This window comes from Physeter macrocephalus, chromosome 8 (assembly GCF_002837175.3).
Source record: "Physeter macrocephalus isolate SW-GA chromosome 8, ASM283717v5, whole genome shotgun sequence".
Classification (NCBI taxonomy): domain Eukaryota; kingdom Metazoa; phylum Chordata; class Mammalia; order Artiodactyla; family Physeteridae; genus Physeter; species Physeter macrocephalus.
The window spans coordinates 58,938,349-58,954,485 of NC_041221.1; the positions used below are offsets into that span (position 1 = coordinate 58,938,349).

Consider the following 16,137-nt stretch of genomic DNA (forward strand, 5'->3'; position numbering starts at 1 on the left):
AAACCATAATTCAAAAAGAGTCATGTACCACAATGTTCATTGCAGCTATATTTACAATAGCCAGGACATGGAAGCAACCTAAGTGTCCATCGACAGATGAATGGATAAAGAAGATGTGGCACATATATACAATAGAATATTACTCAGCCATAAAAAGAAACGAAATTGAGTTGTTTGTAGTGAGGTGGATGGACCTAGAGTCTGTCATACAGAGTTAAGTAAGTCAGAAAGAGAAAAATAAATACCATATGCTAACACTTATATACGGAATCTAAAAAAAAAAGAAAAAATGGTTCTGAACAACGTAGGGGCAGGACAGGAATAAAGATGCAGACGTAGAGAATGGACTTGAGGACATGAGAAGTGGGAAGTGTAAGCTGAGACGAAGTGAGAGAGTGGCATGGACATATATACACTACCAAATGTAAAATAGATAGCTAGTGGGAAGCAGCTGCATAGCACAGGGAGATCAGCTCAGTGATTTCTGACCACCTAGAGGGGTGGGATGGGGAGGGAGGGAGGGAGACACAAGAGGCAGTGGATATGGGGATATATGTATATGTATAGCTGATTAACTTTGTTATATAGCAGCAACTAACACAACAATGTAAAGCAATTATCCTGCAATAAAGATGTTAAAAAATAAATAAATAAAACAGCTGTTGTCCTACCCAGTGTTTTGTCACTCAGCTGTAACTAGGCCCAGGAATCAAGTCACTCTATGGAAACTCTCCTATATGCCAAATTGTTGGGGAGTTACCCCAAGAAGCAGAAAGTCAGGCTACTCGCAGGCCCCCAGGCAGCTGTCCAGCCATTCACCGCCAGAGGTTCTCCCTGCTCCCGTGAGCCCCAAGGTCCCCTCACACTTCCTCGTAGATTCCCACACTTTGTGGAAAATGGTGACAAAGAAATTGTAGATTGGTATGTATGTATGTAGATTGTAGATTGGTATGTCATCCAGGATGACATTCTGCAAACAAATTTTGCAAGTCATTCACCTAATCTCTGAGGCAGTGCCAGGATTTCATGTCTAACTATCCTCCCACGAAAGAGACAGAAACTGTAGCTGCGAAGTAAATAAATGGATTAGAGTGGGGACAATCCACAGGGCACTGAGAGAGTCAGGGCGAAGATCCAGATTTTCTGCAGCTTTCCACCCTTTGTAAACCCAGGCTGACTTGGGTTGACCAGCTCCCTCATTTTAAGGAGATATTTTCAGACATCACTGTTACACAGACATTGCTATTGCACAGTGATTAACGGCATGGGCTCTGGAGACAGCCTGGATTTGCATTCTAGGTGCACAGTCAGAGAGCTGTGTTACTTAACCTCCCTACTCATCATTTTCCCCATGTACAAAGTGGATAGTTGAGAAAACTGCAAGAGATAATCACAGTGACTGTCTTCTATTTGTATGTTAGTTATTATTAAAGAAGATTAGTTCTTTCTTGTATCTCAGCTATATGATAACTGCTGTTCCATCTTACTCTTTAAAAATGTTGCCACCAAATTAGAGATGAAGCTGGCCTTCCTTCTGGGGAGAGCATCTGGCCTGAAGAGAGTCTGTGACTAAATCCTTCAGGAATCATTGCAAAGTCTGGGGTGGATCTGCAGAGCCTGGAGCCTCTCCTTCCACCCATGTTCTTCATATGGTTTGAGAAGCATGGAAGACTGGGGGAGTCACCTTGCTCCAGGTCAGCTGGAGAAGTCCTGCGAGTACATAGGCAGGAAATTTAGCTTGTACCTGAGTGGTCTTCAGGAGGACACAGGCTGGCAAAGGGGCCAAAAGCCCCTCTCATTTGGAGGTTTCAAAAACAGTAAGGTCCTTTACAAAAGGGATATAGACGGACAAAAGGCACAGTATTAGGAACAGAACCTTAGATGGGCAAGTGTCTTATCAAGTCTTTGATCCAACGACTCACCAAACTTTAAGGGCATTGGTCAGTTTTTGGATCAGGCAGTACTGGGCTCAAATTCTGATTTATCAGCTATTAGTGGTGCAACTTTGGTCAAGTTATTTACCCTCCTGAACTTCAGTCTCCTCATCTGTAGATTAAGAATAAACAATTCCTCTTTCACAACAACAACAAATGGTGCCACTCTGGAGATATTCCTATTTAACATCTTAGTAAAACTACCTCTTTCATTATTTTCTCAGCTTAGTTGAAATTCTTCATTTCAACTAAACACATCCTAATGAAGCCTTTGTTTTCATAATTGGTCAGCTTACAGCACACACATACATATACACACACTTTCACGCCACACCATCCCCCTACACCTCACCCCACTGCCCCAGGGCACCCTGGGACCCCACCCATTCCTTTCCAGATGTCAATTAAGAAGATAAAGAGATCTCATTCTCCATTTACCCTCAAACACCTTCTTGAGAGATAATTTAAATTGATCTAATAAAGTGGCCTGGTGGACAAAGCAAAAACAATAACTCAAATTACTTAGTGCCCACAGGAGCGCCCCAATAACTAGCTCTATTCTCCTCCAACATCAATGTGGTTTTCATCCTCTGAACATTTACTGTAGTAGGATGGGGTGTGTCTAACTCAAACAGCTAGGGAGCTACCACTCCCTGCGCAACAGCTGTGCTTTCAAGTTGTGGTTCAGTTTATGGCCACAAAACTGTGTCTATATTGCTCTCTATGAAGCTATAAAAAGTCAAATATACTATACATCTCTTCAAATTCACCCAGACCAAAAATAAAAGATCAGCTATCTCACAGACTATCAATAAAAAACTCAAAAAATCCAAATAAAAACAGAATAAACATTTAAAATACACTAAAAAGGAGTTTAAAGATTTTTTTACATTAGAACTCATAATTAGCCAAATTCTTCTGGACTGTTGATACGGGATATTTGGTAAACTGGCCAAGTTCAACAATACCTCTCCCTATGAATGGCAAGAATATACTAAAAGGTCACTCTTCTGTCAAATGTACAAATAATACAGAAAGCACAGGAAAGCCAACAAAGACTTTATTTTGTAATGTCCAAAAGTATAAAGAATAATATATATGAATCCCTACATATCTATCACCCAGCCCCCATCACCAGTTAATTATCAAATTTTGCCAATTCAAAGACTTTTGGGGGCTTCCCTGGTGGCGCAGTGGTTGCGCGTCCGCCTGCCGATGCAGGGGAACCGGGTTCACGCCCCAGTCTGGGAGGATCCCACATGCCGCGGAGCGGCTGGGCCCGTGAGCCATGGCCGCTGAACCTGCGCGTCTGGAGCCTGTGCTCCACACCGGGAGAGGCCACAACAGAGGGAGGCCCGCACACCACAAAAAAAAAAAAAAAAAAAGACTTTTGAAAGGAAAATTTTTTTTAAAGGATTAGACTTTTTTGTTGTTGTTTTTTTTTTTGGCTATGTTGGGTCTTCATTGCTGCACTTGGGTTTTCTTTAGTTGAGGCGAGCAGAGGCTACTCTTCCTTGCGATGCACGGGCATCTCACTGCAATGGCTTCTCTTGTTGAGGAGCACGTCTCTAGGCATGCTGGCTCCAGTAGTTGTGGCTCACGGGCTCTAGAGAGCAGGCTCAGTAGTTGTGGTGCCCGGGTTTAGTTGCTTCGCGGCGGGTGGGATCTTCCCGGACCAGGGCTCGAACCCAGGTCCCCTGCATTAGCAGGCGGATTCTTAATGAAAGGTAGATTTATACCATCTTATACCATCATCTAAAGTATGTGTTTTCACAACAACTAAAACAGGCACCTGGTTGTTTTGAGGGAGAGGAAAGACTGGATTAAATTTCAGAGAAACAAGAGGAAGGCGCTACCTATGCTCTGGCCTGAGAGTAAACTGCGGAAGTGTGTTGCCTTGAACTAAAGTCCTTGGTCTCCAGGTGCTGAGAGAGGCTGGGGAGGAGGGATTATAAAGTTCTAACCCCCTATGTTCCTGGGAAACAAGTCTCAGGCAGCTACAGCCCAGTCAGTCTCTGACTCACTGGCAGCAGACTTTCTTTCTTCTGACTCCATCCATTCCCCACCCAAGTCACAATAAAGAAGAAATCAGCCTTGCCCTCTGGGCTGCATCTGGCCAGGAATGTGAACTGCAGGTGATTCCAGGTTAGTCCAGGATGTGCACCAACATTGCTGAGTGCCGTCTATGTGCCAGGTAACACTTTACCCCAGCACTTCTCCACCCTGACTACTGTGTTATAATCACCTGGGAAACTTTGGGAGAAATGCCTGGGATCACCCCAGCCTAAGTATCTCAGAGCGAGAACCATTACTTTACAGCAGTCCTTTCAACAGCCCAATAAGCGAGGTACCACTGTGCTCAGAAAGGATGTGGATGTTAAATGACAGGGCCAGGATTTAGAGGCAGGGCTCTCTCATTTCCAAAATCCCGCTCTTCTCACTGACCACAGCACTGGACATTAGTATTTCTAAGTGTCTATTTAGGCCATAAGATCCATTCAGACAGTAACTCCAGATCTAGCTCATGGTAGTTATTTTATATGTATCTTAAATTGAATGAATAAGTGAATGGATATTTCAGGGTTAAGTGGGTCCACATAGTCCAGATCAGTGAAACAAAGAATCAGATTGCAAATGTAGGCTCAGACTATCAAAGAAAAGTGCAAAGACTTTCATGCCTTCACCAGGGTTAAGTCTCATCCTATTAATCACCTCTTCAAGTATTTCTCTTCAAGTATTTCTTCTGCCACCTTGCCTCTCTTCTTATTTGGATTCCAATTACATAACTGTTAGTTTGATATTGTCCCACAGGTCTTGCATGGCCTGCTCTGGGTTAATTTGTTTCTTTTTTTCATTTTTCTCTTTGTGCTTCAGTTTAGACAATTTTGATTGACCTATCTTTAAGTTCCCTATTTTCTCAGCTGAGTAAAGTCTCCTAATGAGCCCATCAAAGTGATTAGTCTTTCATTATATTTTTCATTTCCAGCATTTCTATTTGGTCCCTTCTTAGTTTCCATCTCTCTGCTGATAGCCTTCCTATGGTCATACAGTTGTCCATCTTTTCCACTAGAGACTTTAACATAATAATTATAATTATTTCAATTCTCTTTCTGATAACTCTAACCTCCAAGTCATATCTGAGTCTGATTCTGTTGATTGCTTTGTTTCTTGACTGTGTGCTGTTTTCTTTGCTTCTTTGTGGGTCTCATAATTTGCAGTGTTTACTAACACTGAGGTAAACAGTTTCATGTCTGGATATGTGAATAACTCTTCTTTTTCTAGGCCTCTACTGTGAGGAATTGAGTCAATCTAGTGAGAAGTTGATCTGGGTTTGCATTTATTGTTGCTACAGGTACCCTCAGGACACCTCAGGCTAGAAATGACTCTGGCGTTACCTCGTACTTCTGGCTGGGTTTGGGTTTCCAGAGAGCATTTCTCAATGTTCTGTTCCACTTCAGCCTTAGACTTTGCCTATGTCCCTAAACCTCAAAGATATTTTCTCCCCTCATTTTTGCCTCCATCTAGTAGTAGACTATTGTTATTTGTTACTCAGTTCTTGCTATCCTTGGGGTGGGAAGTGGGGAGACATTTTCTGTTGTCCATATTCAGGCCCAGTCCTAGGCAGGCATTGTGTACCTTAGTCTCAGGTGTGGGACCATCTCAGTGATCCTATCTCTGCCCTAGTGGCAGAGGCTCTTTTCCTGCCTCTCCCTCAGAAACAGAGGGTAAGTTTTTTCTCTTCCCTTCTTCTAGATACAATGCGTCTTCACCTTGACCCTGAGGGTGAGAGTATTTGCTGCCCTTTCCTCAGAAACTTAGGGCTTTTTCTCTGTGAAGAAGGTAGGGGTAAATCATCCTGGCGGCAGAGCTTTGTGCCCTTCCTGCAGAGGTGGCTGCTCTTGTCCCCTGCACCAAAGGGGAAGCTGCTTCCAGTCACTGCCTTGCAGCCAGCTTTCTCCTGGTGAGGTCCATGGAGAAAAGCCTGCCAGCTAGTGTCAATTCTCCTTATGTCTGTAGCTCCCAAGGGTGCTATATTTTTATGCTCAGCCACACTCAGCCCTTAGGGATTCATTTTTTAAACCTACCTGAACTCTTCCGATCAGCTTCTATGATGTCCAGCACTTCTTCCGATCATGCCTTTCTCCAGGTAAGCAGGTCCTCCCTGGAGGTACCTGTCTTCCCTTAGATTTCAGCCTACTTGTTTGACCTGCAGCCTCAAGTCTGAGAAGTTAAAGAAAAATTATGATTTTGTAGATTATCCAGATTTTTCTTTGTTATAAATGTGGAATTAGCACTCGTTCCAACTTTCTACATCCTAAACAGAAACCAGAAGTCTGCAGCTAGAGTGCTGCAAGGATCAACTACTTGTATATTGAAAGTCCCATGAATTAAGACATAAGTAGGAATAGAGAAAGTAACAGGAAGCTGGGATCTAAAGTTGTCAAATAAAGGGATTCCTCAAAAAGCTTAACATAGATTATCATATGACCGAGCAGTTCTACTCCTAGGTATATAACCAAAAAGCAGAGATTCAAACAGATATTTTTACACCAATGTTCGTTGCAGCATTATGCACAATAGCCAAAAGGTGGAGACAACCCAAAAGTCAATCAGCCAATGAATGGATAAACAAAATGTGGCATATAAGTATAATGAAATATTATTCAGCCATAACAAGGAATGAAATTCTGATACTTGCTACAACTGAAATAACCTTGAAGACATTATGCTAAGTGAAATAACAAAAACGAAAGGACAAATATTATAAGACTTCACTTACATGAAATATTGAGAATAGGCAATTTCATAGAGACAGAGGGTAGATTAGAAGCTGCTGGAGGCTGGAAGGAGAGGGAAATGGGAAGTTATTGCTTAATGATTACAAAGTTTCTGTTTAAGATGGCTAAAAAGTTTTGAAAATAGACAGTGGTAATAGGTGCACAACATTGTGAATATAATTAATGCCACTGAATTGTATATTTTAAATGGTTAAATGGCAAATTTTATGATATAATATATAAAACCACAATTTTAAGAATTAATAGCTACATATCAAGAACCATTGAACTGTACATTTTAAATGGGTGAATTGCATGATATAAAAATTATATCTCAATAAAGTGGTTTAAAAAAAACGACACGAAGGGGACTGTCCCAGTGGTCGCAGTAGATGCAGCAACAGTGAGGTGGTGAGTGATCTAGTGGGGTGACATGAGACGCAAAGCTGGGGGTTGGGGAATGGGGAGGAAAATAGTCTGTTGCTTCATTACCTAGAAAACTCACCACATAGAAACCTCTGACCCTAGACCACATCTAAATAACCGAACTATAACCAGAAAGATTTGGTGGGAACCTCATAAAGGTCTCTTCTCACTCTAAGAGTTCACTCAAAGTTCACTCTAAGTCCAAAGCTCAGAAAAGCAAAAAAGTTACAATTACCCCTTTCCCACCTGCCCTACTTCAGGGAAATCCCATTCCCACACGTGTCCTTCTTCACTGGGAGGCAGGGGACAGGGCTGCCCAGATCCCACATCACAGGGTAGGAGAAGCAAAACAGCCCACTGCCCCTCCACTCTCGCCACTTACCACCACCAATGGAGTCCCCAGTGTTTCAGTTCAGTGAGTCATTCAACCCCAAATCCTACTTTGTGGGTCTAATGTACAAGGTCACTCCCAACTCCTAGTGCCACGCCCAACTGCCAGCCTGAGCTCCCGGAGGGGAGAAGTTATGTTCTACCACTGTCTTAGAGATCAAAATACCTGAGAAGGGGGTAGCATGTGGTGTGAAGGGAGAAAAGAGGAGTGTTGAGGAAAGAACTATACAAAGCTGCATGGCTGAACAGGAAACCTCTTGGCATCAGGCACAACCGATTGCTCAGACTATCTTCCAAGAACTCTAAGAATTAGTGCTTCAAAGAATAGCTTATTTATCAACTAGATTCCATCTCCTACTAATCGATAGATTTCCCCAAAAGGCTTGAATTCCCCTACATTTCTGCATCATACCCTAGATCTCAGCAGCAGCAGTGGAGTCCAGTGGTGGGAGGCAAAAGCTGTATCATGCAGGCATCAGGCAAGGTGCTGTCAGGTGGTGCCCAAGATGGTACAAGGCCATGCGGAATTGGTCTCCACAGAGTAGGTGAAGAAGAACAAGTGGCCAAGGTCCATGGATTTTTTAAAATATTTATTTATCTATCTATCTATTTATTTATTTATTTGGCTGCACCAGGTCTTAGTTGTGTCATGCAGGATCTTCAGTTGCGGCATGCAGGATCTTTAGTTGCAGCGTGCATGAGGGATCTAGTTCCCTGACCAGGGATCAAACCTGGGCGCCATGCATTGGGAGCATGGAGTCTTAGCCACTGGACCACCAGGGAAGTCCCAAGGTCCGTGGATTACATGAGGTCAAGGGGATCTGTGGTGACACACAAGAGGTGTCTGATACAGCAACATTTTTGTGATCACTTTCCATGCTATTTAATGGTTGCACAGAATGGTTGTACAAATGAATGATAATTTACTTACTATGATATGCAGAATAATGCTCCCACCTACCCAAAGCTGCCCACATCCTAATCTCTAGAGTCTATGAATCTTAGTTTACTTGGCAAAGAGGAAATGAGGTTGTAGATGAAACTAAAGTTGCTAATCAGCTCTCATTAAAATAGGGAGATTATCAGAGTGAGTCCAATGTAATCACAGGAGTCCTTAAATGTGGAAGTAGCAGGCAGAAGGAAAGTCAGTGTCAGAATGAAAAAGACTCCACCAGCCATTGATGCCTTTGAAGCTGGAAGGGGGCCAAAAGCCAAGGAATGCTGGCAGCCTTTAGAAGTTGGAAAAGGCAAGGAAATGGATTTTCCCTTAGAACATCCAGAAAGGAATGCAGCCCTGCTAATACATTTGTTTTAGCCCAGGGAGACCCACATCAGACTTCTGACCTACAGAACTGTAAAATAATAAATTTGTATTGCTCTAAGCCACTAAGTTTGCAGTAATTTGTTACAGCAGCAATGGGAAACTAATACGCTTACCTAATTTCTTACTTGGGGGCATTTAGATTATTTTCAACTTTTTCTCATTAGGAACAATAATGCAATGGAACTCCTTATTGCTAAATTTCACAATTTTTAAAATTATGAATCATAAACATGACTTGTTGGGTCAAAGATCATACAAAATTTAACAACCCTTTCATATGTATTGCCTTCCAAAAAGATAGCAGCAGTTTGAAATACCATCAACACATGAGAATTTCCAACAACAGAGAGTATTTTTTCTGTGTTTTTTAATTTTTAGTAGTTTGACAGGCAAAAATAGTACCTAAATGTTTTAAATTGCATTTTTATTACAGATAACTTGTGCTATGTGATTATACATTCCTCCGTAGGTTAGGCATATAGGAGCCATTTTCATTTCTTCTTTTGTAAATTACTTGTTCAAATTCTCTGACCATTTTTCTTTTCAGGTGTTCATCTTTTCTTATTGCTTTATAAAAATATCCATTTGTGCCATATAGATTGAAAATGTTTGCAATTTGGCTTTGTGTTTGCTGTGTTAAGGTACAGAAACTTCAATTTTTCATCATTGAATCTATCAATCTTTTACAAATTCTGCCTTTGATGTCATATCTCAAAGTCCCTTTCTCATTTCTACATGTGTGTGAATATCTGTACCTTCATTTAGTGCTTTTATAGTTGAATGGTGTGCTTTCAGAATCTAACTTCAGTTTTCCCTTGATGAGTACCCAGCAATCTCAACAATGAATGCATCAAATATCTGTCCTTTCCCCCACTAGAATAGGTTTAAAGATGCTATTTCAAAATAATTTCTTATATAGACTTGAATTCTCAGTTTTTTAAAATAAACTCATATTTGAAAGTGAAAAAGTTGCCAAAGGAGCAATTTTCTATTTATCCCCATGGCTGATTTGCTTCGTTGTGCAACAGAAACTAACATGTTATTGTGAGGCAATTATGCTCCAATAAAGATGTATTAAAAAAATAATAATAATAAATAAAAATGAAACAGTTCCCATGGCTTCACATTTACCCTTTAAGGTAGGAAAGGTCTAACCCTGAAGGAAATGTGAAACAAATAAGTAACCATACCATCTCTAAAATAAAGCTATGTTTTCCAGTAATAAAATACCAAACTCTTTAGCCATGTAGCAGAGAAAGATAAAAAGAAAAAACCCACATCCTTTGTGTTTCATTATATATTACTAAGTCAGTACCTGAAACTAAATAGTCTCCATATGTGAGTAACAGAAGCCATGAAAATTCCTTTCCTTTTCTCTTTTCCTACTGGCATGTGTCTCCTTTTAATTCCTGGAGGTAAGACATATTTCCATATGCTTTTTAGTTTTGCTTATAAGAAAATAGAATTTTATATTGCTTTAATTTTTGTTTAATATTGTGTAAAAGGGAAAAAGAAATCACAACTTAATTTCCAATAATTTTTCATGTTACCTTTTTTCTTTGCTATCTAAATGGCATATTGGCTTTTTAAGATGAAAACATACCCTATTGTGTCTACAGCAAAAATATGAAAGCATTAACTATATCTGGAGGTTATCATAAATTCAGGCCAGATCTACAGAGCTCAACCTTCAAGTGAAAAACCAACAAAGCCATTAAATTGGGGATGGATAGATTACTTATTAACTGGAGGTCTCAGTCATACAGATACAACTGAGTAGTCATAGCTCTCAGATAAATCTTAAAACTTTGGTTTTCAGAAGGTATTTGTGAGTGCCTATTTCCAGCAGTGGGGGTGGTGAAGAAAGCAATAACATCAACGTAAAATAATCTAATGAACTGTGTGTGTGTGTGTGTGTGTGTGTGTGTGTGTGTGCGCGCGTGCCAACACTGCATAAAACTTACAATGAAGTATAGCTTGTATTGCTCTAAGCCACTAAGTTTGCAGTAATTTGTTACAGCAGCAATGGGAAACTAATACGCTTACCTAATTTCTTACTTGGGGGCATTTAGATTATTTTCAACTTTTTCTCATTAGGAACAATAATGCAATGGAACTCCTTATTGCTAAATTTCACAATTTTTAAAATTATGAATCATAAACATGACTTGTTGGGTCAAAGATCATACAAAATTTAACAACCCTTTCATATGTATTGCCTTCCAAAAAGATAGCAGCAGTTTGAAATACCATCAACACATGAGAATTTCCAACAACAGAGAGTATTTTTTCTGTGTTTTTTAATTTTTAGTAGTTTGACAGGCAAAAATAGTACCTAAATGTTTTAAATTGCATTTTTATTACAGATAACTTGTGCTATGTGATTATACATTCCTCCGTAGGTTAGGCATATAGGAGCCATTTTCATTTCTTCTTTTGTAAATTACTTGTTCAAATTCTCTGACCATTTTTCTTTTCAGGTGTTCATCTTTTCTTATTGCTTTATAAAAATATCCATTTGTGCCATATAGATTGAAAATGTTTGCAATTTGGCTTTGTGTTTGCTGTGTTAAGGTACAGAAACTTCAATTTTTCATCATTGAATCTATCAATCTTTTACAAATTCTGCCTTTGATGTCATATCTCAAAGTCCCTTTCTCATTTCTACATGTGTGTGAATATCTGTACCTTCATTTAGTGCTTTTATAGTTGAATGGTGTGCTTTCAGAATCTAACTTCAGTTTTCCCTTGATGAGTACCCAGCAATCTCAACAATGAATGCATCAAATATCTGTCCTTTCCCCCACTAGAATAGGTTTAAAGATGCTATTTCAAAATAATTTCTTATATAGACTTGAATTCTCAGTTTTTTAAAATAAACTCATATTTGAAAGTGAAAAAGTTGCCAAAGGAGCAATTTTCTATTTATCCCCATGGCTGATTTGCTTCGTTGTGCAACAGAAACTAACATGTTATTGTGAGGCAATTATGCTCCAATAAAGATGTATTAAAAAAATAATAATAATAAATAAAAATGAAACAGTTCCCATGGCTTCACATTTACCCTTTAAGGTAGGAAAGGTCTAACCCTGAAGGAAATGTGAAACAAATAAGTAACCATACCATCTCTAAAATAAAGCTATGTTTTCCAGTAATAAAATACCAAACTCTTTAGCCATGTAGCAGAGAAAGATAAAAAGAAAAAACCCACATCCTTTGTGTTTCATTATATATTACTAAGTCAGTACCTGAAACTAAATAGTCTCCATATGTGAGTAACAGAAGCCATGAAAATTCCTTTCCTTTTCTCTTTTCCTACTGGCATGTGTCTCCTTTTAATTCCTGGAGGTAAGACATATTTCCATATGCTTTTTAGTTTTGCTTATAAGAAAATAGAATTTTATATTGCTTTAATTTTTGTTTAATATTGTGTAAAAGGGAAAAAGAAATCACAACTTAATTTCCAATAATTTTTCATGTTACCTTTTTTCTTTGCTATCTAAATGGCATATTGGCTTTTTAAGATGAAAACATACCCTATTGTGTCTACAGCAAAAATATGAAAGCATTAACTATATCTGGAGGTTATCATAAATTCAGGCCAGATCTACAGAGCTCAACCTTCAAGTGAAAAACCAACAAAGCCATTAAATTAGGGATGGATAGATTACTTATTAACTGGAGGTCTCAGTCATACAGATACAACTGAGTAGTCATAGCTCTCAGATAAATCTTAAAACTTTGGTTTTCAGAAGGTATTTGTGAGTGCCTATTTCCAGCAGTGGGGGTGGTGAAGAAAGCAATAACATCAACGTAAAATAATCTAATGAACTGTGTGTGTGTGTGTGTGTGTGTGTGTGTGTGTGTGCGCGCGTGCCAACACTGCATAAAACTTACAATGAAGTATAGCAGTGTTCTATGTGTTTTACTTATACTCTTCTTAAGTATCATTGTTATCAGCCCATTTTATATATGAGGAAAGCAAGGCGCAGAGAGGTTAAGTCCACTTATTAAAGTCATCAACTAGTAAGTAGTAGGGCTGGGATTTGAACCCAGAGTTCAGGTTCTTAACCACACACTATGATATCTTATAGCTCAATGATACCTTCAGAGCTGGGATTCTTAATGTGGGATCCATGAGCTCCTTCAAGGCCATGGATGGGCATCAAGAAGTCTGTGACTCTCCCAAAACTGTATGCAAATATTTACATGCATCTGTGTGTCTGTACTATATCAGATTCTCAAATGGCTCTATATTTCAAAACTAACAAAGGTACAGAGCCACTACTTTAGGCAAACAGTGTATCACAATGGAAAGAGTATGATTTTTCATGATGCGGAACTGTATTAGAAGACTGCTTTGCTATTTATTAGTTGTGTGAACTTGGGCGAGGTAATTGCCCTGTCTAAACTTCATGTTCCTTATCTCTACATGGCAATCATAACACCCACCTTGCATTGTAGCGAACATCAGAACCAGTGTCTGAAACTAACCGGTGCCTGGTAAATCATAGATGTTTTCATTATTATTGCTACTATAGTTGTTGATTTTTTTTCTTTGAATTTAATATAACTTACCAAACCATCATTCCAAATAATAATCTCACCATGGAACACTGTGAGATTTTTAAGGTCAATAACACAGTGTCCAACCCAAGACTGAGACAATGCAGCCTGTAATAGGAAGTGAACAGACAAGCAATGGCAGAAACAGGAGAATGGGGTTTCTCCCCAATCTACTCTTACTGTGTGATGTTAAGTCTTTTTGCTTTTTGAGCTTTAAGAAAAGAGACTCTATTGCCTAACATTTTGTACCTCCCAGGGATAGGAAGGAGACAGACATTATGTTAAAGCTGCTTTGCATTCTTGAGGAAGAGAAGATTGTTTAAGTTCAAGATACTATTATACAGAGCTGTCATGGAAAATTTTAAAAACTCTGTGCCACCTGGACTGCTTTGATCTTCTCTCCCTGACACAGAGTGCATGTCTATGTACTCTATCTGGATCTATTCATTATATCAGAACTTTTCAGAGGGAAGCATGACTTGGTAAGATAGGATTTCACTCTGGATCACTCTTTTAGTTTTTCCAGTATCCGGTGAGGGAATTATAGGAGGAAAAGAAGTGCCACCTCACAGAAGACGCTACATGGCTCTAATCAAAGGGCTGAAAGTCTGTGCAGGGGCTTTGATCAAAGAAAAGTGGGTGTTGACAGCTGCTCATTGTGACATGTAAGTAATTCTGAGCTCCTCTCATTCTCAGGCAGTTTGAGGGGTGGGGTGGAGGGGACAGGAGCTGTGAAAATGAAGTCCAAAACCAAAATTAGGTAGGGATGGAGAAGAAATGTGCAAGCACATTCACTGATATGTACTATTATATGTTTATCTCTATAAGCAAAGGCCAGATCCTATAGAATAAAATGGAAATGCATGACCATTTTCTCATATTATTTAAAAAAAATTTTCACTATAAATACCAATATTATCAACATTTTGAAAAACAAAATGGTGAGAAATAGCACTCATAATCTTATCAACTTCACACAATCACTGTTAATATTTTGCTATATTTTGTTGCAGGCTTTTTCCATAACTATATTTTACACAGTTGAGCAAGTTAAGTATTCTCTATGATTACAAGCGATTTACTTACTGTTATATAATGAGTTTTGTCCCATCTTGCTACATATTAGATTGAACCGTAAGAAATTACTGATATTTAACTGTTTGACTTTACAAAATAGCCATTTCCTATGGCTCAAACTAATGTTTTTCCTAATTGTGATTTGAAAGTCAAAATAACGTTTATCACAAGGATATGCTGCTGTTTTCTTTATCAGTACCTGTTGCTGGTACCTACTATTTCCCTGCTCACGTTTGCATAAATTGCATGCATAAAAAAAGAGACTTAAAAACTAGCTTCCTACAAAGAAGATCAAAAGAGATCTGCATTATGTTGTTGTATCAAATGAGAATTTATCAAGTAGGAAATTCAGCACAATGTACACTGTGAAGATCACCACTGGCACTCTTGATTAACAGACCCACTTGGTGCAAAGTCTGTCCGGCAAATCAAGAAATGCTTGTGCCCACCTCTCCCAGATTAGCTATCATTAGGTTCACAAACTAGACTTGGCGGCTAGCAGTTTATTTGCTCCTGTGTGTGTGTGTGTGTGTGTGTGTGTGTGTTTAGATTCAGCTTTAAAATTTCACTCTAAAGTCGATTCATTTCTTCAGTCACTGGCACTCTTGATTAACAGACCCACTTGGTGCAAAGTCTGTCCGGCAAATCAAGAAATGCTTGTGCCCACCTCTCCCAGATTAGCTATCATTAGGTTCACAAACTAGACTTGGCGGCTAGCAGTTTATTTGCTCCTGTGTGTGTGTGTGTGTGTTTAGATTCAGCTTTAAAATTTCACTATAAAGTCGATTCATTTCTTCAGTCTTACCTATTAAAAGCCTGACTCTTTTCCATCTTTGTCATCTTTGAAGACTTAAGCAAGGTACACTGTCTCCCTGAAACACAGAAAAGCAAACCCACTACCTCTGCTCTCACTCTTAGGTTTAGTCTCTAGTTCTTGGGTTGAGTCTCTTCCATTAGGTGTTGATTCCGCAAATCCAAGGCAGAGGGAGAAACTGGCAGCTCCTCTTCCTGCAGCAGTCCTCTTTGGTCAGCACCCAAGCATACCTCTCCAGGCCTTGCCAACCCAATGCTCTTGCCTCAGCCAGAAGACCTGGGATTTCTCTCCTGTTGCCTCTTCCTTGAAAAGATGTGAAGCTGAAGCACGTAAGATAACACATGTCTTGGGAGTTTTAGGTAAAAATAACTAAAACACCAAAAGAAAAAAAACCTCATAAATTCCCCCCTGCCTTGCTGTGCTTGTTTATAAATAGGAAACCATCTGAAATAACTGGTCAGATTTAATAAATTAAGTTCATGCTTAATTTCCTCTATTCTCTCACATAAATGATACATCGTCCTTGTTTTTTTCCAGGAAAGGCAATCCTCGAGTTATTCTTGGGGCCCACTCTACCTGCCATAAAGAGAAATATGACCAAGTATTTTCCATTAAAAAGGCAATTCCCGGGGCTTCCCTGGTGGCGCGGTGGTTGCGCGTCCGCCTGCCGATGCAGGGGAACCGGGTTCGCGCCCCGGTCTGGGAGGATCCCACATGCCGCGGAGCAGCTGGGCCCGTGAGCCATGGCCGCTGAGCCTGCGCGTCCGGAGCCTGTGCTCCGCAACGGGAGAGGCCGCAGCAGAGGGAGGCCCGCATACCACAAAAAAA

The 16,137-nt window shown here is 39.7% G+C and overlaps 1 protein-coding gene across 1 annotated transcript in view; it reads left to right on the forward strand.

The window, feature by feature from the left end:
- Positions 1 to 12,109: 12,109 nt before the first annotated feature.
- Positions 12,110 to 16,137, forward strand: part of GZMA (granzyme A) — a 9,884-nt gene continuing 5,856 nt past the window's right edge. Inside the window, exons 1-3 of the mRNA XM_007123103.3 lie at positions 12,110 to 12,200; positions 13,936 to 14,083; positions 15,847 to 15,928. Coding sequence (XP_007123165.2) covers positions 12,140 to 12,200; positions 13,936 to 14,083; positions 15,847 to 15,928 — 291 coding nt within the window. The 5' untranslated portion in view covers positions 12,110 to 12,139. The remainder of the gene's footprint in view (positions 12,201 to 13,935; positions 14,084 to 15,846; positions 15,929 to 16,137) is intronic.